This window comes from Berghia stephanieae, chromosome 10, assembly GCF_034508935.2.
Source record: "Berghia stephanieae isolate SIO BIC M18660-M18661 chromosome 10, UCSD_Bste_1.3, whole genome shotgun sequence".
Lineage (NCBI taxonomy): Eukaryota > Metazoa > Mollusca > Gastropoda > Nudibranchia > Aeolidiidae > Berghia > Berghia stephanieae.
The window spans coordinates 20938889-20965571 of NC_088369.1; the positions used below are offsets into that span (position 1 = coordinate 20938889).

The 26683-nt window shown below is 35.8% G+C and overlaps 1 protein-coding gene across 1 annotated transcript in view; it reads right to left on the bottom strand.

Moving 5' to 3' along the window:
* Positions 1-20468: 20468 nt before the first annotated feature.
* The window catches only part of LOC144980795 (uncharacterized), a 40868-nt gene continuing 34653 nt past the window's right edge, over positions 20469-26683 (bottom strand). Inside the window, exons 16-19 of the mRNA XM_078928603.1 lie at positions 24719-24835; positions 23992-24137; positions 22635-22778; positions 20469-21561 (exon numbers count right to left, since the gene is read on the bottom strand). Coding sequence (XP_078784729.1) covers positions 20906-21561; positions 22635-22778; positions 23992-24137; positions 24719-24835 — 1063 coding nt within the window. The 3' untranslated portion in view covers positions 20469-20905. The remainder of the gene's footprint in view (positions 21562-22634; positions 22779-23991; positions 24138-24718; positions 24836-26683) is intronic.

Here is a 26683-nt window from a genome sequence, read left to right on the forward strand (position 1 = left end):
TTACTAATATTATATCAATTTAGTATTAGTTTGTGTTGTTTTAATATATTTGTTTATCCATTTAAATTATTTCTTTTTTTTCCCCTCGTTTTCTTTAGTGTTTCTCAAAACTCATTTATTTAAATTGTTTTCTTATTTGTTTGTTGTTGTTGTTGTTGTTTTTTGTTGTTGTTTTTTGTTTTGTTTTTTAACAAATTAATTTGTTAATTCTTTTTTTTTATATATTATTCTTAAAGTAATTACCGCTGTATTTTTATTGCCAGACTAAATATTTTTGCAAAACAATGTAATTTTCTATTGTATTCCCTCTAATAAAATAAAACACTTTTATTCAAAAGTCACGACTAAATAAATATATAAAATACAACCACCATTTTGGTTTTCTCAACAATTGAATTAGTATACGAGAAATACTCTTCTGAGTAAGGAGATAGTTGAATTCTAAGTTATAGAGGAAATACGGAAGGGTGGGCAGATTCCGTACTTGCCCGTCCTGAAGCTAATACATACATAAGATGGTTCGCGATGAAGAGGCGGGAAGCAAGGGATTGGTTGGGTAAGGAGCAAAGATAACACGGTAATTATTGTGACGATAGTCAAACGAATACATGAGGAGAGATTGGTAACATTATTTTGTCTTAATTATATTGTATGAAGTATTGGCGAAAGCCTAATATTAAATAAACGTTGTTTTTGTTTGTCTTATTTTGACTATGGAACTGATACTGATACTTGTCATAGCAGACCTGCCTACTTTAGATAGGAAAATAAAAATCGTAGTTTTCAGGGCTAATAAAATCGTAGATATTTTAACTACCCTTTAAAAAAATCACCGGAATTTTCGTCTGTTTTGATAGATATCAAATTTTAAAAAACGAGAAAAAATAATTGGAAACGTAATAATGATGGTGATGGTGGTATAGTGGTAGCGGTGGTGGTAGTAGTAATGATGATGGTAATATTATTATTATTATTATTATTATTATTATTATTATTATTATTATTATTATTATTATTATTATTATTATATTATTATTATTATTATTATTATTATTATTATTATTAATTATTATTATTATTATTATTATTATTATTATTATTATTATTATTATTATTATTATTATTATTATTGTTATTATTATTATTATTATTATTATTATTATTATTATTATTATTATTATTATTATTATTATTATTATTATTATCATTGTTATTATTATTGTACGTATTGGTGGTATTACTATTGTTGTATTTTTTTTGGTGGTTATTAATGGTATCAGTTTATTGTTTGGTCCCATTTGCCATTATTTTCCACTTTCATGTATGTGGTCATCAAATTGTATGATTAATTGGCGAAAGCCTAAGATTGAATAAATTTTGTAATATCGTATGGTAACCATCATTGTCGCCGACATCGTCGTTGTCATCATAATCATCATCATCATCATCATCATCATCATCATCATCATCATCATCATCATCATCATCATCATCATCATTAACAACAACAACAACAATATTAACAACAAGTACAACAATAGAAATAAAAACAATATCAACATCACCATACAATTTCCGTCATCGTCTCCACAACTATCATTCTAACCAACAGCACCACCAAAACCACTACCATAATTACCCCTCACCGCCTCGTCTTCCTCCTCCTCCTCCACCACCACCACCACCGCTACCACTATTCCAACCACTACCACCACCGGCACAATCATTCTGACCACCAAGACAGCAGTAAAAATGATGCAATTTGAGCTCTGAATGAAACTCGAGTCATATCGCTGTTGTTGCTTCTCCATGAAAACTTTAAGGTTACTACGTACTACTGAAAACCAGAAATATGTAAAAGCAATATTAATATCGCCGTTGAGGGATTAAAGCATCTCTTTAATTTTTCGAGTGAAGGAAATGGACTTGTATTGTCAAGGTGTTGTCGCATTATGTCTCGTCGCTTTATTTTTTAGTTGTATTCTCTTTCGTGATTCATTTTTGATTACGTTTGGAAGAATTAAAATCTACTGGTATTGTCATTTCATTGTGAATGTGATTATTGGTGGTTGAAATATTTTTTGTTTAAAGGCGAAAAAAAAAATCAAAAAAATTTTTTATTAAAACAAAAACCAAAAAATAAAAAATAAAAAATATATATCATATATATATATATATATATATATATATATATATATATATATATATATATATATATATATGACCGAATCCTCTTTGCCCAACCACTGTAAATAGGCTAGAACCGCCACTGCACTCAGCCCTCAACGTAAGTCGAGTGGCGATACGGCCAATGCATGTTATATAATGGAATAGAAAATGAAGATTGGCACTCAGCCCTCAACGTAAGTCGAGTGGCGATACGGCCAATGCATGTTATATAATGGAATAGAAAATGAAGATTGGCACTCAGCCCTCAACGTAAGTCGAGTGGCGATACGGCCAATGCATGTTATATAATGGAATAGAAAATGAAGATTGGCACTCAGCCCTCAACGTAAGTCGAGTGGCGATACGGCCAAAATTAGTAATATAATGATAATCGAATGTATCAATAAAACATGAATATTTACCAAGTGAGATAATGGCATCGAATATGCCAACATCATTAAGCATAAAAGCATAAGATATAAATCACTACCAACAATCTCAGAAGTTTGGTATAATTCTATGATGCAGGGCATCATCAGGACATTATACAGCTATAACGATTAATGACCAAGAAAGCTTGACAGACAGACCAATAACTGAGCATACAGCTAGTCAGACAATAGGTACTTATGCCTATATGTGTATCAGGTGACAGGCATATAGATAGTTGAATAGATTATTAGGTAGATTGATATGTAGCCAACTGTAATCTCATACTAAGTAATTGAAAAGGTAAATATATAAAGATGGGTACATATGTGCATAGGCAGACAGATTAGTAAGTATACAGATAGATAGGTCCGTAGGTCGGTCGGTAGATGGATGGATGGATAGATAGATAGATAGATAGATAGATAGATAGATAGATAGATAGATAGATAGATAGATAGATAGATAGATAGATACAGAGAGATATAGATGGATAGATGGAAGGGATGTGACAGTGACAGGATAATTATACCAACAACATTAGAGTAGGCCGATATTATTTACAAATCACCAGTAATAAAGATCGTGGTAAGTTTGTAATCGTGATAAACAGATTATTGCTAGCACTCATGTAATCAATTAAATAGACTAAGTATTTTCCTCATGACAGATACAAGTTATACTGGCACGTATTCGATTTACTGTCATTACACAAAGGCATTAACAATCCATGGAAATGATATGAATAAAATAAGAAATCACGATGTCAATAATTAAAACAATAAATGCAACAGCAATAATATAATAATAATAATAATAATAATAATAATAATAATAATAATAATAATAATAATAATAATAATAATAATAATAATAATAATAATAATATAATGCTTATGACAATGTTAATAATAAAAGTTCAACATACCTGTCAAATAAAGAAACAGAAATAACACACTATTAAATCTTACTATCTAATAGTTTTATTTCAATTAGGATTGCCCCCGACGTGAGTCGGGAGGCGAATGACGTTGAAGCGAGGTGCGCCACTGGTTTTATCCTTTCTCCCCACTTAAGTGCGACGGCGCGCAGCATACCGCAAGACGAATAGAAGGAGACCATAACAGAAAGTGCTATTTAAAAAAATACAAGAAGTATGAAACCATCATACTACATATACCTTGGTTTTCGATGAGTATGATTTTCAACGCACTTGGATTCGGCGTCAAAGCGTTAAGCGGAGACTGTTACATAAATCTTATCATCATGAATGCTTTTGAGATCCCGTTCTCTCCGATATCTATGATTCTTCCAATTGTGATTGGACGAAAACCACCAGGCATTGCATTTTCTGGAATTTCTGGAGTGTGTTTATTGACATCAGCCTGCTTCCATCAACTTGTCTCGGGTTACGCCAAAACTACAGGAATTTTGATATTGGCCATCGTGGCAAAGATCACTATAAGTGCTTTTTGGGGAGTGATGATGACATACACTGTAGAAATTTACCCCACTGTGGTCAGAGGTCTTGGAAACAGCTGGGGCAACTTTTTGACACATCTCGGTGCAATCGTGGCCCCATTCTTGATTCCAAACGATTCGGGTTCTTTCTTCGTCTGCTACGTCATCATGGCTGGTCTCGCGGTTTTGTGTTCTAGAAGCATTTCGTTACTTCCAGAAACCAAAGGAAGACAACTTGGTGGAGAGTTGGAAGACAAATAAATTTGAACATTTTATACCTACTAATATTGATTTCTGAAAAAAAATAAAAAGCTCGTGCCTTTCATGACTCAAAAACCTAAGAGTATAATTTTCTTATCGAAATGTGAGGTATTTAAGTCCAAAATTGGAAGTTTATTATCATCATCATCATCATCATCATCATCATCATCATCATCATCATCATCATCATCATCATCATCATCATCATCATCAGGGCTCCAGGGTTAAATGCTATTTTCATCATTGCAGACTAGACCACCAGTTGCTTTCATGTTCGCGTCCAACAGTCTGGGTATGGTAATATGTCGGGCGGAGTGAAAAACAAAACTTGATGATTTATACTTGTATTGAGATCCTGAGAAATTTAGGAGGGATTGGAAATAGATCACTACAGAATATTGTCGCGTCTATGTAAGAGAAGTGGCAAGTAGGTAGAGACAAATAGAAGTAAGAAAGTTTTCCCCAAAGACATAAGTCGTCTGGTACCTCTTTACCCTGTGATAGTTGGGTTAAAGTTCCTGCCCGACAACTCGACAGATAGTAAGAATTTTTTTTTAATTTAAAGAAATTGGTAGTAGAAGTGGTGGTAGATTTTGCACGTTATATATAGGGATAGATTAGGTTCAGAAGGTAAGTATTAATCCCCGTTAACGCAGAAATACTTAAATGTAAATCAACAGAATAGCCTCACACAATAAACGTTAACACTAATTAGCCAAAAGAATAATGGTACATTTTAATTAATTAAAGTTAGGCTGTGGGTAAGTTAATTTTCATCTCTTCATTGTCGGTTGCTTAAATTATTGTAACTGGTTCTTTATCTGTTTGGTAGAGGTTGGATGTGACTGAAGGCGACCTTCCTATGTCTGGTTGCGGCGTTAGGGTTGCTTCTGCCTGTTTATTTTATGGAGGAGCCTCCTAGTCATTCTTTGACTGTCCCGATGGGTCACTCGAGAGCTTCAGCTCTGGGTCAATGTGTAACCAAATAGTTGATTAAAGGGTAACCAGATCTGTGAATATACAGTAGCAAATCTTTGACTAGCTGCGATTTTTTGTATCTCTTATGAGCAGTGATGTCGTAAGGATTTCCAATTGACAAACCCTTGACATCACAACTGATCTAAATTGTGTTATCCATCATCCTTAATTAACGGGTTACAGGTAGGTTAGTGGGAAGGGGAAAGATGATTAACAATGAGAGCATACGAATCAATACATATAAATAAATAATAATAATATCGCTTCTTAGCGATAGAACATTCGTAAATGTGTTTCATGTAAATGTAATTCATTCATTTGGAAGGCATACATACATCATCAAACGCCAAATGGAATTTTTAGGACACATTATCCGCCACCCTGGTTTGGAAGTACTCGCCTTGACTGGAAAGATGAATGGAAAAAGAATAAGAGGAAGACAAAGAATAACGTATTTGAAAGGGATAAGAACTTGGACAGATGAAGCTGAGAAAGGTGGCGCTGCTTTAATAGAATTGGCAAGAGATAGATCAGCTTGGCGGAAGATGACCTCCGACGTCTGCTTCAGATATGGAACTACATGAGATGAGACATACATATACAATAAGATATACATTTATAGGTAAAGAGAGTGAACGAAATATTTTGTATATAATAACATGACTTATCAATTTCTGTTAATAACACGAATTATAGATTTCCGTTATATTATAGGTTGCGTCTACTTATGGTCCAGACGAAAACATTATGTTAATTATTACTCACTACGCATACTAGTTTTAAATGGCATTAATTAATCATAACAAAATTTAAGTCCACAGCTATAAGATTGATATAACTATTTCGTACCCTTGTCCACACACTGTTTTCCGCTAATTAGAATTTCAAGTTGATCACAATAATAGCATGCTGGTTTTAGAGTGATGGAATGAGAGAAAAACCGAATTTAGCCGAGTATTTGCTTATATAGAAATATGACCGGAGTTTAGTCAATCCCAGAAACCAATGATGTTCCTGGATTCGTTAGTGCAGAAGTTTACTGGTCATTTAGTCGAGCCCAATCATATTGCGTGTATGCTAGTCCTGGCTGATTCATCATGAAAGAAATTCACGCGTCATTGCGTAACCTTAGGATAATTTTACTGCCGCTTTGATCAGGTGGACCGGTCGATTAATTTGCAGCCATATGGTATCTCCCGTCTCTCAGATTGTCGTTAATTTATTCCGTGTCAGACTTGGGCGTCCTTGTAATTGTAAAATATGTAGGGGTAATAAAATTAAATAAATAAAATAATAAATCCCTTTATTCATTCCATTGAGTCGATTCCAGGGGAAGACTGGAATAGCCCAGACGTCAGCAGCAGTGCAGCGCCGCAAATTGAGCTAGGGCGAGGTGACATGCTCAAGGCCACACAACGCAGCGGCGGGTGATCGAACTCGGTACCTTTTGGGTACGAAGCAAAGACCGTACCGCTGAGTCACGCTGTCCACTATGGGGCGAGGCTGTGAGAAAATATGTATTGAGTTATTTAATCCTGAGAACGTTAGGAAGGATTTGAAACAGATCACTACAACACTATAGCACAATATCTACTAAACGTGTTCAAAACGCTTTACAAAGGGGCCCTAGCCAACAGCAACACTTTCGTGTATGACAAGCAAATATTTAGAATATAAAATAATGTTTCAAAAGTTAAGCTTTTATATAGCGGAATATCCACCAAACGTGCTCAAAGCGCTTTACAAGGGGTCCCTAACCAATAGCATCACTTAACATATAGGAAGAGGCATGACGCCTATTAGGCGATATTGCATTTTTTCCCCCGACAGCAACAACGCTGTTAACACCTAAGTACAGTGAGAGAATGTGAGAAAAGAGCCTTTTCAAGGACTCAACTATGCGCCGAGCGAGGCTCGAACCCAGAACCTTCCGATTCAAAAGCGGGTGTTTTGTTTGTTTTTAAGGGTTTTACGCGCTTGCAACACATTAAGGTTATATCAGTGCCAGTAAAATGAAGAAAATGGGAGAAAAAAAAAGTTCTAGAATGACAATTAAATCACCCAAGAAAAGGGAAGACAAAGGAGAATTGGTTCAAATAGGAAACAGATGTAGATTCCAAGAGCACACTATCAGTGAACTTAGTTTGAGATCACCTAAAAGTCTCATCCAGACACCAGAACAAGTCCCTACTAAGAGGAATACACTCAATAAATGTTTACAAATCATATATAATATGTAAACAAAATTTATACAGTGCATAACAGAGAGATGATTTACAAGGAAAAAAAGTATCATCTCCCAAAACAATAACTATGCATTTGACTGTTTCCCTCCCAGCTAGCTCTCCAGCCAGGGCCAGGACAAAACCAAGTAATCTCATTCCAAGACAAAGACTGAAAGAAAATTGGAAAACAGATATAAGGGGATAGAAGATAAAGTAAATGCCACCCTGCCCACTATGGGAGTACTGGAACCCCACCCAGACACTCTTGTTACCTTTGACATTGACACACGCACCAGCCTTCAAGTAAGAGAAACAAAGGGAGACAATCCTAGATTGTGTAAAATTTTGAACATTTTTTTTATTGGACGAGATTTATCACAATTCTTATACAATAGACATGTTCTTGTTAATGTTGATGTTGATGATGATGATGATGATGATGATGATGATGAATCCTCGGCTGAGACGACAAATTATTACAACAGGAGTATTTAAAATCATTGAACAAAACGCAAAGATGAAAGAACGAACGATCGATCGAACCATAATAATAATAACAATAATAATAATAATAATAATAAACATAATAATAATAAACATAATAATAATAATAATAATAATAATAATAATAATAATAATAATAATAATAATAATAATAATTGTAGTGGTGGTACAACTCACTTCATTTTCTGGAAGTAGTAGTAGCAGTAGTAGTAGTAGTAGTAGTAGTAGTAGTAGTAGTAGTAGTAGTAGTAGTAGTAAGATAGTAGTTAGTTAGTAGTAGTATAGTAGTAGTAGTAGTAGTAGTAGATAGTAGTAGTAGTAGTATGTAGTGTGTTAGTAGTAGTAGTAGTAGTATAAAGTAGTAGTAGTAGTAGAAAGTAGTAGTAGAAAGTAGTAGTAGTAGTAGTAGTAGTAGTAGTAGTAGTAGTAGTAGTAGTAGTAGAAGTAGAAAGTAGTAGTAGTAGTAGTAGTAGTAGTAGTAGTAGTAGTAGTAGTAGTAGTAGTAGAAGTAGAAGTAGTAGTAGTAGTAGTAGTAGTAGTAGTAGTAGTAGTAGTAGTAGTAGTAGATAGTAGTAGTAGTAGTAGTATAGTAGTAGTAGTAGTAGTAGTAGTAGTAGTAGTAGTAGTAGTAGTAGTAGTAGTAGTAGTAGTAGTAGTAGTAGTAGTAGTAGTAGTAGTAGTAGTTTTTGTTGTTTTTAAGGGTTTTACGGCGCTTGCAACACGCTTAGGTTATATCAGCGCCAGTAAAAAGGAAGAAAATGGGATAGTAAAAAGTTCTAGAATTACAATTAAAGCACCCAAGAGAAAGTAAGACAAAGGGGAGTGGGAACAAATAGGGTTCGGATGTAGATTCCAAGAGCATACCACCAATGTACTCAGTTTGAGATACCTATAAGTCTCATCCGGACACAAGCACAAAATCAAACAAAGAGGAATACACTCAAATGCTTACATTATACATTAAAATAACCAATATAATAACACATAACAGAGAGATGATTTACAAGGAAAAAAATATCATCTCCCAAAACAATAAACTATGCATTTGACTGTTTCCCTCTCAGCCAGGACTCCGACCAGGGCCCGGAAAAAACCAAGTAATCTCATTGCAATTCCAAGACAAAGACAGAAAGCTTGTTGGATAAGATATAAGGGGATAGAAGACACAGTATGTACCTCCCTGCCCGCTCTGGGAGGTCAGGATCCCCACCCAGAGTAGTAGTAGTAGTAGTAGTAGTAGTAGTAGTAGTAGTAGTAGTAGTAGTAGTTGTTGTTGTTGTTGTTGTAGTAGTAGTAGTAGAAGACAAAATGGTCTCATTCAATAACAAGATCACAAAGACACATGCAAAGGATAAATGAAATAGGGTGGTGATAAAAGAGTCATAGCGGTGGACTTCGCAATCCCCCACTCATCATAAGTGTACACTGGACCATTGTGAATTGAAATTCTTGAGCCAAGATGGAACCTTTTCGGTTACAGTCTGCGTGGTAAACTAGAAATACTCTTCAACAGTCGTAACGTCACTTCCTTCCTAATAACGCATGGTAACTTAATAACAGGCCTGTAAATGCACAATTTGCGAAAAGGCTGAAAAATGTCAGCCATATGTTCGCATGACCCCCCCCCCCCCCCCCCCCCCCCAAAAAAAAAAAAATAAAAATAAAAAACGTAACATAAAATCCTGCTGATTTATATAAAATGGATGTATTGATTAGATAATAATACAGAGTTCATATTCCCTTGTAAATCCTCTTCAAGCCACGACCACTTAAAACGGTTTCGCACAGACGCGTCGATTGCCTTAATATCGGCATTGCGGTAGACGAAAGTCTCAGGCATTTTAATGAATAAAGATCGTATCAATGTATAAACACTTGAAAATTGTAATATAATAGAATGATATAGTTGTGAGCTTACTCCTTTAGTATGAAATTCTGATCATCAAAGATGGATAAAGTCAAAAACTGGGCAGGATTACTTGGAAATGTTTGTAAACAAAGTTTTACCGGAACCGCAACTCTCACTTTCACACCGTCCCATGATTCAATGCGCAACCTTGGCCGAGTCGGGTTATGACCTGGTGAGGTCACAGTGGCTGAAATCCCAGCGAAATCAGCCACTCTATAACTATAGAGCAGTAAAGTTAGGTGCCCCTAACGTAAACAATAACAAGTTGCTAGTGATTTCCGTTAGGGACCGGAACAATTTACGCACAATATAGGTCTCCCAATTTTGTAGTTTGAGTTGTAGGCAATACACTTTCAGTATTGAAAATATGTTTACATAAAATCTAACAGTTGCAGAAATAATAATATAAGGCTAAATTATTATGAAAATCAGGCTCCGAATAATTCTCGTTTTGTTCACACCAGCGCAATAATTTGCTCTGGTCTAAAAATAGATAGACTGTAACTTTTGATAAATTTTAGAAAATTTTACCTTTTGTTCCATAAAATATCCATATCTAGACATTATTTGATGCATGATCGAGTATTTATGAATATGCGTTTCTTTTGCCACCTAACAGCCAAATTTTAAAGGTTATTTTTTTCTATTATTTACATTGGAACGTGAGCTGTCAAGACAGGAACATGTGGTTTGCCACGTGCTTCTCGACCTTTGTTTACGTTTTGGGCACCTAACTTTACTGCTCTATAATAAAATATTAGCTGATTTCAGACCAGTAGATCAGCTTCCGTGGTTCAGCACGAGATCACGAACGGTAAAATCCAGGGAACGAAATTAACTTATTTTCGGGTTTTCCCGATATGACGTATGGCAATATATTATAATATAGAACAATAGAGAGAAAATAAAACGAAATAAGATGAGAACTAAACGGGGGGATTCGTTTGTTTTGCGTTCAAAATAACAAAAATAGGAATCAAGGCTGAGATTAAAAGTCTGTTTCTGGAAAATCATGCAAAAGTCTGAAATCAGCCAAATGGCTGAGAATTTACAGGCCTGTAATAACACTGGCTCTAAACTATCGGAACAATGGCGGACGCCCGTATGAAATATTTCTCCGACGAGCATAAAAGCGTATCCAGAGGGGAAAAAAACATAAATTTGATCATGTTTTGACTTTTACACATTCTGATAACAAGACACATGAAAAGTTCTAGCCAGCATGAAGAATAAAAAGTAATGATGGCCGCCATTGCCAGGCGGCGTGACATCAGACTATTGAATCGTATTCCCGCCAATATAGCAACGACACACACTACAATGGAGTCCGGATGAGATAAACACGCTCAAGATAGAAAATGGATTAAAATATACTTTTCGTCCAGTCCCCACTTTTTTTAAAACCCCGATCTAAGCTAACACTAAACCAAGTCCAGTCTAACTACACGCATCAATCAATCGCTATCCTGTTGAAATAAACTCTTTTCTGCCATCGTGGTCTTTCTCCACCTTCATGACCCCCCCCCCCCCCCCAACTCCCTCATTAAAAAGGAAAAACAAAACAAACCCCAAAACAAAATATAACAAACAAAAAGCACAAATTTCTAAAAAGCTCAAAAAAAACAAAAACAAGAGACAACTTTCAAGCTACCAAATGACAAGTCCATGCACGCATCATTATGTTTGTTTATGTTTGTTTGTTGTTTTTAAGGGTTTTACGGCGCTTGCAATACATTTAAGTTACATCAGCGCCAGTAAAAAGGAAGAAAATGGGAAAGTAAAAAGTTCTAGAATTACAATTAAAGCACCCAAGAAAAAGTAGGACATAGGGGAACTAGGAACAAATAGGGATCAGGTGTAGATTCTAAGAGAATACCACCAATGTACTTAGTTTGAGATCACCTATAAGTCTCATCCGGACACAAGCACAAAATCCAACAAACAGGAATACACGCAAATGCTTACATTATACATTCAAAATAACAAATATAATAATACATAACAGAGAGATGATTTACAAGGAAAAAAATATCACCTCAAAAAAACAATAACTATGCATTTAACTGTTTCCCTCCCAGTTAGGACTCCGGTCAGGACCAGGACAAAACCAAGTAATCTCATTCCAAGACAAAGACAGAAAGCATGTTGGAAAAGGGGATAGAAGACACAGTAACTCCACTGGGAGTTCAGGAACCCCACCCAGAAGGGGATATAGAAGACAACAATTGACCTCCTGCCCACTATGGGAAGTAAAAAGACCCCCCTAACCCCCCCCCCCCCCTCCATCCCCACCCCAGGCATTATTGCTGTGATGATAGGGAGACGGATGAAACAGCAAGAGGGACCTCCCCACCAACCAAGGGAGGTCAAGGTCAGCCACGTCAGAAGTGATAAAGGGAGATTGTTTGTTTTTGTTTTTAAGGGTTTTACGGCGCTTGCAACACATTAAGGTCATATCAGCGCCAGTAAAAAGGAAGAAAATGGGATAGTAAAAAGTTCTAGAATTACAATAAAGCATCCAAGAAAAGGGAAGACAAAGGGGAATTGGTTCAAATAAGAAATAGGTGTCGATTCCAAAAGCACTCTATCAAAGTACTTAGTTTGAGATCACTAAAAGTCTCATCCAGACACAAGCACAGGTCCCCGCTAAGAGGAACACACTCAAATGTTTTACAAATCATATAATAAAATAAAGAAAGCATAATACAGTGCGTAACAGAGAGATGATTTACAATATAAAAAATATCACCTCCCAAAACTAACTATACATTTGACTGTTTCCCTCTCAGCCAGGGGACCGGCCAGGACCAGGACAAAACCAAGTAATCTCATTCCAAGACAAAGACAGAAAGCATGTTGGAAAACAGATATAAGGGGAAGAAAATGGGATAGTAAAAAGTTCTAGAATTATAATTAAAGCACACGAGAAAAGGTAAGACAAAGGGGAATTGGTTAAAATAGGAAACAGATGTAGATTCCAAAAGCACACTATCAAAGTCCTTAGTTTGAGGTCACCTAAAAATTTCACCCCGACACCAGCACAGGATCCCACTAAGAGGAATACACTCAAATGTTACAAATCATATGTTAATAATAAAAAATTACAATACATACTAGAGAGATGATTTACAAGGAAAAAAATATCATCTCCCAAAACTATAACTATAACTATGTATACATTCGACTGTTTCCCTCCCATCCAAGGACTCCGGCCAGGGTCAGGACAAAACCAAGTAATCTCTATCCAAGACAAAGACAGAAAGCAATTGAAAAACAGGTACAGGGGGATAGAAGACACAGCAAGTACCTCCCTGCCCACTATAGGAGGTCGGAACCCCACCCAGCACACAATCAAAGTACTTAGTTTGAGATCACCTAAAAGTCTCATCCAGACACAAGCACACGTCCCTACTAAATGAATAGACTCAAATGTTTACACATCGTATATAATATTAGACCTGTAAATGAGCTCTATAAAAATTGACTGAAACTCGACAAACTGAAGATTCAATTATTTTTTTTAAAATAAGGGCATCATTGGAGAGCAGAGTGATAAATACAATACATTAAAATGGTGGGTGTTATTTCTTACTGGAAGTATGACTGCCATAATTTGATGTAGAAGGAATGCTAAATAAGCATGTCATTCATATAGGTAAAGATGACTTCATCAAAGTCATATTCCTGCCTCTGGAATTTTTTTGACATAGTCAGAAAAATAATCACCATTATCATCTTTAACTTCTAGCCATGACCAATTGAATTTATTCCTCACATCTTTATCGATGCTCGACAAGTCTGAATTGAATTGCGATCCACGAACAGCTCAGCCATTGTGAGAACATTAGAATAATGTAGCAATGAGCAAACTTGATTTTCAATCAGTAAATGACAGAAAAAAAAACAAACTTAAATAAATATGACTTCAGGCCAATACACTGAATTATTAAGTAGAAGTGAATTATCAAGAAGAAACTTCGGCAGGCGTGGCATAGCGGAAAAATTCAAAGAATCGAAATGAAGGTAAATCGCCACAAAACATCAAGCTCGCTTGGGCTTGAGCAAAACAATGGCAGAAAACGTCCTGATTTGCACGGGAATTAATTAGGCTACTTACCATTGTTCCTTATAATCAGGGACTCAATCAGTGAAGAAACGATCAACCAGTTTGTTTACAACGTGAGGCAATCGAAATGTGCTTGTAGCAATCTATCCTAACTTTCGATTTGAAGGTGTCTACATAACGTACTTCTGGCATTCGCAATTTACTTTATCATAGTTTTGAGACTCGACAGGTAAATGTGGTCAATTTTGGCTTAGATGAAACAGTGAAATTTATCGCTCGGTGGCTCAGTTAAAATTGGCTACAGTTGGGATCACGACGGGTTTGGAAAGTGAAAAAATAATTTAACGAAGGATGTGTGAAAATACCCAGGGAAGTGTTCAGACACGCCTTTTATAAAAAGCGTCGCTTAGTCTTGGCAATATATACATCGTTAATATAAAACGGTCCCCATGAGCTATGCGTAGCGCTGTGGAACACTCCTAATTACTTTACGGTCATGGACTACGATTTGTGAATTCTTTCTTTTTTTATTTCTTTCTTTCTTTCTTCCCTTTTTTTAAATATTTGAATTTGACAAATTGACTGATTTCAGTTAATTGACTGAGAATTTACAGGTCTATAATATGTAAACAAAACATTATACAGTACATAACAGAATAAAATATCATCTCTCAAAACATCTATACATTTGACTGTTTCCCTCTCAGAGCTAGGACAAAACCAATCTCATTCTAAGACAAAGGCAGAAAGCATGTTGGAAAACAGATATAGGGGGATAGAAGACACAGAAAGTGACCTCCCTGCTCACTATGAGAGGTCAGGAACCCCACCCAGAGCTGTTGCCTTTAAAGAAATAATTTCATCTTTAAAACAGCATCCCTGATTTAAAGATAAGGTAAGGACCTCACAATTTCTCAAAACGCATATGTTCACTTTCTCTTGCTTACAAAAAAAAATAAAAATATATCCAAGCCAAGTTTCGTTCAGGGCACAATGTCTTCACTGTTTCATGATAACCTTTTTTAATCATAAAAAAAAAAACGAATGATTTTTAAATAAATCAACTCTAATATCAAAGTGACTTATAAGGGAGCAATAAATAACAATGTGAAACTTAATGCAAGCGTTGTTAACGCCACTACCACATTATCTCATTGTTTATTTTTGTTGTTAAGGGTTTTACGGCGCTTGCAACACATTAAGGTCATATCAGTGCCAGTAAAAAGAAAATGGGATAGTAATAATTTCTAGAATTACAATTAAAGACCCAAGAAAAAGTAAGACGAAGGAAAATTGGATCAAATAGGGAACAGATGTAGATTACAAGAGCACACTATCGAAGTACTTAGTTTGAGATCACCTAAAAGTCTTATCCAGTCACAAGTCCCCACTAAGAGGAATACACTCAAATGTTTACAAATCATATAATATAATATGTTTTGTTTTGTTTTTGTTTTTAAGGGTTTTACGGCGCTTGCAACACATTTGGGTTATATCAGCGCCAGTAAAAAGGAAGAAAATGGGATAGTAAAAAGTTCTAGAATTACAATTAAAGCACCCAAGAAAAAGTAAGACAAAGGGGAATTGAGAACAAATAGGGATCAGATGTAGATTCCAAGAGCATACCACCAATGTACTTAGTTTGAAATCACCTACAAGTCTCATCCAGACACAAAGCACAAAATCCAACAAAGAGGAACACACTCAAATGCTTACATTATACATTCAAAATAAAAATAATAATACATAACAGAGAGATGATTTACACGGAAAAAAATATCATCTCCCAAAACAATAACTATGCATTTGACTGTTTCCCTCCCAGCTAGGATTCCGGCCAGTGCCAGGACAAAACCAAGTAATCTCATTCCGAGACAAAGACAGAAAGCATGTTGGATAACAGATATATAAGGGGATAGAAGACACACTATGTACCTCCCTGCCCGCTATGGGAGGTCAGGATCCCCACCCAGATATAATATGTAAACAAAACATAATACATTACATAACAGAGAGATGATTTACAAGGAAAAAAATATCATCTCCCAAAACTAACTATACGTTTGACTGTTTCCCTCTCACCAAGGGTATCCGGTCAGGGCCAGGACAAAACCAAGTAATCTCATTCCAAGACAAAAACAGAAAGCATGTTGGAAAACAAGATATAAAAAAAAAAAAATTGAGCTTTTCTATAGCGCAATATCCACTAAATGGGCTCAAAGCGCTTTACAAGGGGTCCCCGGTCAACAGCAACATTCAACATGTAGGACGGGACATAACGCCTGTCAGGCGATATTACAATTTTTCGGACCAAGACAACGCTGTTAACGTCCAGATACTCATTTTACACCTGAGTTCGGTGAGAGAATGTGAATAAAGAGCATTTTCCAAGGACTCAACTATGCGCCAAGCGTGAGGCTCGAACCCAGGACCTTCCGATCCGAAAGTGAGTGTCATACCACAAGACCACATAGCCGCACGGGGGATAGAAGACACAGTAAGTACCTCCCTGCCCACTATGGGAGACATTATCTCATTCGTCTGTAGTGTTTCATTCTCCTGTTTTATTCATAAGGGGAAACCCGAAACGTCCATATTATCTGTTTTCGTATATCAAATTGAAGCTTACATTCAATTTCACATTGTAATTTATTTCTTCGAGCTTTGAGCAGCAACATTTATATATAAGGGAGCAGGCATTGGTGGAGGGTAAAAATCTGATAAAATGTGTACGAAACCTTGTCAGTGTCAGACAAAGCAGAAAGAAATAAGACAAGAAAAATCATTTGTTTGTTTGTTTTTAAAGGTTTTACAGTGATTGTAACACATTAAGGTCATATCAGCGGAAGTAAAAAGGAAGAAAATGGGACAGTAGAAAGTTCTAGAATTACAATTAAAGCACCCAAGAAAAGGTAAGACAAAGAGGAATTGGTTCAAATAGGAAACAGATGTAGATTCCAAGAGCACACTATCAAAGTCCTTAGTTTGAGGTCACCTAAAAGTCTCATCCAGATACAAGCGCAGGCCCCCCACTAAGAGGAATACACTCAAATGTTCACAAATCATATATAATACGTAAACAAATCATAATGCAGTGCATAACAGAGAAATGATTTACAAGGAAAAAAATATCATCTCCCAAAACTAACTGTACATTTGACTGTTTCCCTCCCAGCTAGGGTATCCGGCAAGGGCCCGGATAAAACCAAGTAATCTCATTCCAAGACAAAAAGAGAAAGCAAGTTGGAAAAGAGATATAGGGGGATAGAACACAAGGGATGTACCTCGCTGCCCACTATGGGAGGTCAAGAACCCCACCCAGGTGGAGGGTAAAAATCTGAGTGTGTATGAAACCGTGTCAGACAAAGCAGAAAGAAATAATACAAGAAAAATCATTTGTTTGTTTGTTTGTTTTTAAGGGTTTTACAGTGCTTGCAACACATTAAGGTCATATCAGCGGAAGTAAAAAGGAAGAAAATGGGACAGTAGAAAGTTCTAGAATTACAATTAAACACCCAAGAAAAGGTAAGACAAAAAGGAATTGGTTCAAATAAGAAACAACTGTAGATTCCAAGAGCACACTATCAAAGTACTTATCTAAAAGTCTCATCCAGAGCAAGCACAGGTCCCTTCTAAGACGGTGATAACAATAATCCACATAGGTTTCCCGATAGTCGGGACAATTTAATGATTACATTTTACACGCTGAATTTTTGGGATTTTTTGCTGTTGTTGTTGTTGTATTTTTCTTTCTGTATTGTCAAACACTGTTTCATACACACCTTTTCACAGGTCCAATAATATAGGATAAAATTGCTTCAAAGCAACATTTTAAAAACGTTTCCATAACATAAGATAACCTGCTTGAACTTTTTTTTTAAATGACCAAACAATAAAATTAAAATAATTTAACGAAATTAATCCTGACATAAAACAAACTTTGGCCGCATTACAAAATATACATTCTCATGTCGTTATTTTCATCCTTGTGGAAATGGAAATAAAAAATATAATAATAATAATAATAATAATAATAATAATAATAATAATAATAATAATAATGGTGATGATGATAATAATGATAATGATAATAATAATAATAATAATAATATGTACATTTAATAGAACACACTGTAAATTATGAGATTAGATTGGGGAATTCTTTTGTGGCAAATGTAAAGGTAGGGAGACACAAATAGACCTGCTATTTGAAAAAAAAACTAAAATTAATTTTTTTTTTTCTCTCTCTAAAAGTCTGAATTTCAAGAAAAAAAATAATCTTGAGGGCGCTCCCATCTAACCGTGCAAGGGCCATGTCCGATAAACACAAAAACAAAAAAATAAAAATAAATAACCTTTTTTTTTTTGGCTTATATTATACCCATATCAAAAAAATATCTCTCAAAATTATAAATATGCATTTGACTGTTTCCATCCCAGCAAAAGGCCCGAGCTGAGGTCAGGACAAAACTAAGTAATCTTGTTCCAGGACAAAGACAGAAAGCAGATTGGAAAACAGATATAGGGGGATAGAAGATGATACAGTAAGTAATTGACCTTCTGCCCTCCATGGGAGAACAAAAGACCCCATTCAGGTGATCTAAACACACACACAGACACAAACACACACAGACACACACATAACGCGTGTTAATGCAGAAACCGCACTGTTTAAAATAAAACGTTTCCTCAAAATCACCTCTCTGGCACTTACTCACTTTGAGTCGGAACGCCTTTTGATCTGCGTCTATCTCAAAATGCATGATTCTAACCTTCATGTCCATGAATCGTCGTTGTCCCCTTTGACTGCTTAAGAATTGATGAAATATAATTAAATTGGTTATAATAATAACATGTGTGGATTTCCTCTGAAATATTTGATGAAAAAAATCCAAATTTGGCAAACTTCTCTCGGTCCAAAATAATCTGAATATTATACCGATTATATATATATCTTTTCAGAAAATATTTACTTAATTGAATTTTAAATGTATTGTATGTGACATTTATATTGACGATGTATTGATGCCCTTTTATGCTCTAAATTGTTTTGATACTTTGGTTGAATTGTATTTGAATTTATTTTTTTTTTAAAGCGCTTTGAGGTTTCGAAGAAAGGCGCTATATAAATATGCTTACTATTATTATTATTATTATTATTATTAATTATGCACAAAGAACAGATCTGGACAGACACAAAATGTCAAGGGGATTTTACACGGCCACAGCCCTCAAGGGTCCAAATCGCAGGTTATGAATGTCCATTAAGATTTGAGTGAGGGGGAGATGGACGAGTGGATAAGGTATTGCTTTTCAACCCACAGGACCCGAGTTTGAAGCCCGCTTCAGCATCTCCTTTATTTTTATCTTTGCTTGAGCATAAAAAAACCTAACCCCTATTTTCTCATTTCGCAGAGCTGAACTGCGGCAAATGACGGGATTATCACTCGGGTCTTTTCTCGTGATAGACTCAAAGGAAAAAACTTCCCCTTGGAGATGAATTAAGGGAATTACAATTGTTGTTTGTTTTTGTTTGTTTTTAAGGGTTTTACGGCGCTTGCAACACATTTAGGTTATATCAGCGCCAGTAAAAAGGAAGAAAATGGGATAATAAAAAGTTCTAGAATTACAATTGAAGCATCCAAGAAAAAGTAAGACATAGGGGAACTGGGAACAAATAGGGATCAGATGTAGATTCCAAGAGCATACCACCAATGTACTTAGTTTGAGATCACCTATAAGTCTCATCCGGACACAAGCACAAAATCCAACAAAGAGGAATACACTCAAATGCTTACATAATACATTAAAAAAAACAAATATACTAATACATAACAGAGAGATGATTTACAAGGAAAAAAATATCATCTCCCAAAACAATAACTATGCATTTGACTGTTTCCCTCCCAGCCAGGACTCCGACCAGGGCCAAGAAAAAAAACCAAGTAATCTCAATTCCAAGACAAAGACAGAAAGTATGTTGGAAAACAGATATAAGGGGATAGAAGACACAGTGTGTACCTCCCTGCCCGCTATTGGAGGTCAGGATCCCCACCCAGTTACAATTGTTAAATCTATTTTAAAATTAAATATACTAATCATTACAATTCTTGACTAGTTATTTGAGCAGCCTCAGTTGAAAGTGTCCTGTATATAAATAAACATTCATTTTATACAAATTTATACCACAAACCTATATTTGTTCTGTACGAGATTAAGACTATCGAGATCGTCAAACACGACCTGATTAATAAAATGTCACACTTCAATTATACGAATCTGAATTGCACTCCCCCAATCCCCCCCGAAACACTCCTTTTTCCAACACACAAATCCTCACAGACATAGATGTATAATTTACTGTATAAACTACCATACTGTAAAACTACTGATAACCCGGCCAAGAATTTGCAACACGTATAATACAATATAAATATATATATACAAATATATATATATATAACTCTTTATTTACAACACTTGCCACACTTTAATGTCATATCAGAGAGAATAAAAAAATCAAACATAAATCGAAAAAAAAACCATCGAAAATAGTTCCATCCAGACACAAGCACCAGATGCATTAAAATGAAAATACTCTTAAGGGGAGCAATAAACACATATATTACTAACAACAATTCACTACAACTACAGTGAGATTATCTACAAGACAATCATAATTTTTAAAATCATATCGAATCCTACGAGTAAAACCACTCATCTGACTTTCTCCCTTTCAGATTAAAATCAAAAGTCTTCATAGGGAGAGAGGGAATTCCCAAATATGGTAAATCTCGTCATCACAGGAAATTAAAAACATTTGTACAATTGATTTCTTTGGGGTCCTCTTCTACAACAGGCTTCGTTCGGTGTGTAACCACAGTGTGTTTACAACTCCACATTTCAAAACTCATCATCGTGACTGAAAATGTCATCTGTGCTGTCCGGTTCCTGATCAGTCGTGCCACTCCCTAGGAAGGCATCGGTGCCGGAGGACAAACTGGCAGCTTGGAGAGTCGCTTGGGCAACGCCGACGCCACCGTCGCTGGTGAAATGGCTGTCAATTTCATCATCCATGTTGCTGTTGCTGTTGGCATCTGGATCTGGGAAGCCCGAACCGAAATGAACCGAGAGAGATCCGTAATCGCTGGAAGGAGAACAACGCCTTTCATCACAATCGTAATCGTCGTCGTCATCATCATCATCATTATTATCATGATTATTATCATCATATAAATGAACGGTTGAGCTTTTGTCATAATTTTTATCACTAGATATCGTATTTTTGGCAAAGATTTCATCACTCAAAGAAGGAGTCGTAGAGGTAGGTGGTACAAACAAAACCAACGCCATTTTGTTGATACTGGTGTTGTTGGTTACTCTGTTGTTGTTGCTGATGCTGCTGCTGTTACAAGAGGTGGCGGTGGTGGTAGTGGTGCTTGTGGTGCCAGCTTGTTGCTGTTGGAATGTGGAGGTAGAGGTGGTCATAGTTGACACTTGAGCAGGGATATCCTCCATATCAGGGAGGTACTGGGGTGGTGTGAATTCCACAGACGTGCCTGGAATGGAAGATCAAGGAAATCTAAATGAGTCATCCTCTACATTGGTGATGTGCAGACATACACTGGCAACAAATGATGCAAATTGTTACTGTTTGAAGCATGGAGAAATAAATACCTACAATTATTCCACCCCTCCCATTGGAAAACCCAATCATTTCTAAGTAAATACGTAATCGTTGAATAATGCTTTGAAAGCGTTGAATAAAAATTTTATTCAACGATTGAAGAATATTTTCACACATTTTATTGGTGTGAATAAGGGGTGAAAGACAGCTGATTGGCAATTAAAAATAATCTTTTGGTGCGCATGAATACAAATCCAACGCTTTTATCTTTTTGGGTCAAATTGTCATTCAAACACATGGGGGAAAATATAAATTATGGTGAATAAAAGTACTAATACCATACAATTGGTCACGAAATATCTAATAATCTTAAATGGAGCGGTGGAATAAACGTATTCTTTCATTTCTTTGTATTTATTAAACTCGTTATATTTTTATTGTGTAATAACACACTCTCAAGCTCGTAGTGTTATTGGGCACAATAAAATTAACTCATTTAAGAAATATAAGAATTGTACATAAAATGGAATGATGGTACGTAATTTTAATTTCATTTACAAAGACAGATGATGTAGACATTTCGGGTTTCACCTTTGAATGTGACATTAAATACGAATGAGAGATGAAAGGAAGGCGCTGTTAGGGCAAATAAACAAAACAATGAAGGAAGAAGAAAATTAACTGCTCCTTGAATTAAAATAGAATACAAAAATAATTTTATGAACGGTGTGCGATGAATTATAAAGTGTATAATGCAGTATAGAAAGTAGAAAAATAAAAAGGAGTCGAATGATATTTCAAAACATGTTAGTAATAGCAGTAGTAGTAGTAGTAGTAGTAGTAGTAGTAGTAGTAGTAGTAGTAGTAGTAGTAGTAGTAGTAGTAGCAGTGTTTAAAATGTAACATTTTGGACATTACTACGGGAAGAACATTGATAAAACAATAATAAATGACAAACTGTTACAAATAGCAAAATGGACTTCAAATATCTATCTCATCACTCACCTTGTCTCTGGTAGAACAAGACGTATCCACTACTGTACTCGGAATCTTGTGGAGATTGTAGGGAGACGGTTTCGTCGTTGTAGTAATACCACTGGGATGTCAAGGGGTGAAGGGCGTAGCTTGTGTAATGACCCGCACTAGCACCTTCAATGGTAAGGATAGGTGAAAAAAAAGGGTTACAGCATTGTGTTGTTTTTAAGGGTTTTAAGTTTGACGGCGCTTGCAACACATTTAGGTCATATCAGTGCCAGTAAAAAGGAAGAAAATGGGATAGTAAAAAGTTCTAGAATTACAATTAAAGCACCCAAGAAAAGGTAAGACAACGGGGAATTGGTTCAAATAGGAAACAGATGTAGATTCCAAGATTCCAAGAGCTCACTATCAAAGTACTTAGTTTGAGATCACTTAAAAGTCTCATCCAGACACAAGCACAGGTCCCCACTAAGAGGAATACACTCAAAATGTTTATAAATCATATATAATATGTAAACAAAACATAATACAAAGCAAAACAGAGAGATGATTTACAAGGAAAAAAATAACATTTCCCAAAACAATAACTATACATTTGACTGTTTCCCTCCCAGCCAAGGACTCCGGCCAGGGCCAGGACAAAATAACCAAGCAACCTCATTCCAAGACAAAGACAGAAAGCAAGTTGGAAAACAGATATAGGGGAATAAGAAACTCCCTGCCGACTATGAGGTAAGGAAACCCACCCAGGATCACAGCATTCGTAATTTAGTAAGTATGATGGGGGGGGTTCTGATAGATCAGAGAAATGAAGTGAGTAGAAAAGTGTCAGTAGACAACAGAAAACAACATTTTTTGCTGCAATGGGGAGTCAAACTCAAACCCATGAGCCGACTATTAAGCCACTTCTGCCCGGCCATGAGAGGGATGCTCTACAATCGATGCAATGCCATCCATTAGTCGACACTCTTAATGAAGTCAAACTTCAGAGGGAAGAGGCTGCTCGGTAAAATGGTGCGTCATAACCAAAAATTACCACGTTCGACTACCTGCCAAACAACATGGCCTTGAATTAAAATCACCTAACCTTAGCTCACTTTGAGACGCTGCACTGCAACTGATGTTTGGGTTATTCAGTCTTTACTTAGAATAGACCCTGGTGACAAATTTCACCTTAGGGATGAATAACGGGAATTTTATATTTAATCTATTTATATTTTTTTCAATTTAAAATGTCTCTTCCCACTATTTTCATTTTTTACAAAGCAATGTCTTTTTGTTTCAAACATTACAGAAATGACCATTTGCACCGATTCATACACATTGATTGACATTGGGCAGAATCTTCCATTAACTCCAGATGACCCCCCCTCCCTCAACTGACCTCCAAAATGACAGATGACACTGTACAAGTCGTAGATGAGACCCGGGGTGCTGGGACCTGACAGGAACCCCCTGACGTCCATGTCTCGGTGTGGGAAGACTACTTTGGTGTCCACCTTGGTACTGGACAAGTCTTGGTACACAAACCTAAATCGATAAAATATAATTTAAAAACAAAAACAGTATTTTTTTAAAAAACAAAAAAAAAAACACACAAACAAAAACTCGAGATTTCCGTGACCTAAACTGGACAGCATCAATTGATAGTTGATGCTAATGTAACACAAAGAACTTTCCACCAGACCTTACAAACCCACCTACCCAAACACACTCTTGCCTGAACTGGAGTTAAGAAAAAAACAAAAAACCTCAACTGTACCCAAGACTGATACCTATCCACTTGCTTGAGAAATGAGCGCTTTATCCATTTAGCTACTAGGACCCCATTTGATAACGAAAAAGTAAAAAATATTCAGAAGTGAAAACTGATTTGTAAAGACAAATGGTTCGTTCATCTCTTTGGTATAAAAAGAACTTACTTTTACAGATATGAAAACATTTCAAGCATTTATGCCATCCATTTTTATGGGTTGTTCTCACTAAATTGTATTAATCAAACTATAAACGTTACACAGTGTTTTGTGTGTTGGTACGTTACATCTGGCTGGCGGATGTTATGAGTTTTTTTTAGCTAGGCGCATAACATCAATAGAGATAAGAGCAGGAACCTTTTGAGATGAATGATGAGATTGTCGGGGTATCGCCACACAGTCATCGTTTTCTTGGCACACTGATTCCTTTCACACTTGGGACAATACCAAGGGTTGTGTTCATCCAGGATCTCGCTGTTGGAAAATACATACAAATATCATAATATATTAAACACGTCAAGAAACATCCTTACAATAATATACACGTCTTGTATGCACTATTAACGTGAAAATCTGAAAAGGTGTGTATGGTTTTTTTTTTCACTTTTCGTTTCATTTATGTCTGTTTGCGTATATTATGTATATGCTGTAACCAAATGAAAAATTGCCTTTATGGACAATAAAGATACCATTATTATTATTATTATTATTATTATTATTAAGAAACACTGCTCAACTGTTAGATCTAATGAGAATTCAATGAGACGTTGTCACCCAAATGAAGTCAGAAGCTGAGAAAACCCATGCTAATTTTAAATTACGTTACAAATAAACATTATGAGCGGGAGGAATGTTTACTGACTTAACACGCCCTGGTCTAGATATGCATCGTCTGCTATGTGGTCTTGTCGTATGACACTCGCTTTCAGATCGGAAAGTCCTGGGTTCGAGCCTCGCTCAGCGCATAGTTGAGTCCTTGGAAAAGACTCTTCACTCACATTCTCTCACCGTACTCTGGTGTAAAATGAGTACCTGGCCGTTCACAGTGTTGTCTCTGTCGAAAAAAAAAATATGGTAACACCGCCTAACAGGGGTCATGTCCCGTCCTAAATGTTAAATGTTGCTGTTGGCCAGGGACCCCTTGTAAAGCGCTTTGAGCACATTTAGTGGATATTGCGTTATATAAAAGCTAAATTTTTTTTTAAAACCCCTCTTGCCACTCTCAAAGTTTCCTTCCTGTCACTGCATTTCAGTCTCATGTAAACCCCCGGACGTAATGTGTAAAACTTTCCTATTTGTTTTGTTTTATTTAATGATAATAAACACACACCAAAAAAAAATGAAGAATAAAAATGGAATATGAATGTCTGTTGCCTGTGCCAACCTGTGCTGAAAAATGTTTTTGTTTTTAAGGGTTTTACGGCACTTGCAACACATTAAGGTCATATCAGCGCCAGTAAAAAGGAAGAAAATGGAATAGTAAAAAGTTCTAGAATTACAATTAAAGCACCCAAGAAAAGGTAAGACAAAGGGGAATTGATTCAAATAAGAAACAGGTGTTGATTCCAAGAGCACACTATCAAAGTACTTAGTTTGAGATCACCTAAAAGTCTTATCCAGACACAAGCACAAGTCCCCACTAAGAGGAATACACTCAAATGTTTTACAAATCGTATATAATATTAAGAAAACATAATACAATGCATAACAGAGAGATGATTTACAAGGAAAAAAAATATCATCTCCCAAAACTAACTATACATTTGACTGTTTCCCTCTCAGCTAGAGTATCAGGCCAGGTCCAGGACAAAATCAAGTAATCTCATTCCAAGTCAAAGACAGAGAGTGAGTTGGAAGACAGATATAAGGGGATAGAAGACACAGTATGTACCGCCCTGCCCACTATGGGAGGAATGCTGAAAAACAATAAGGGTCAAACTATTAAAATAAAAAGAGGAGTCTGGGGAAAAATATACGGGCAAACACAAATTTAATTTAAAAGACTGTACTTACACGAATGGGGTAGGGGGGGACTGCTGCTGTACACTGTAGATGTAACTTATGAACTTACGAGTCTTTATTTAATCTTACAAATATTTCCTTTCATTTCACTATATATCGAATACTTCTTTATGAAAGTTGCCCAGCATTCCTTAATGAGTATTACCTAGTAGGTACCACAAATTTTTTAAAAGTTGCGCTCACCAACATGAAAAATCTGTTCGCATTTTCACCTTTCTTTTTTTTTTTCCACCTTTTTATTTTTACTTTTTTATTTTTCCACCTTTTTATTTTTACTTTTTTATTTTTCCACCTTTTTAT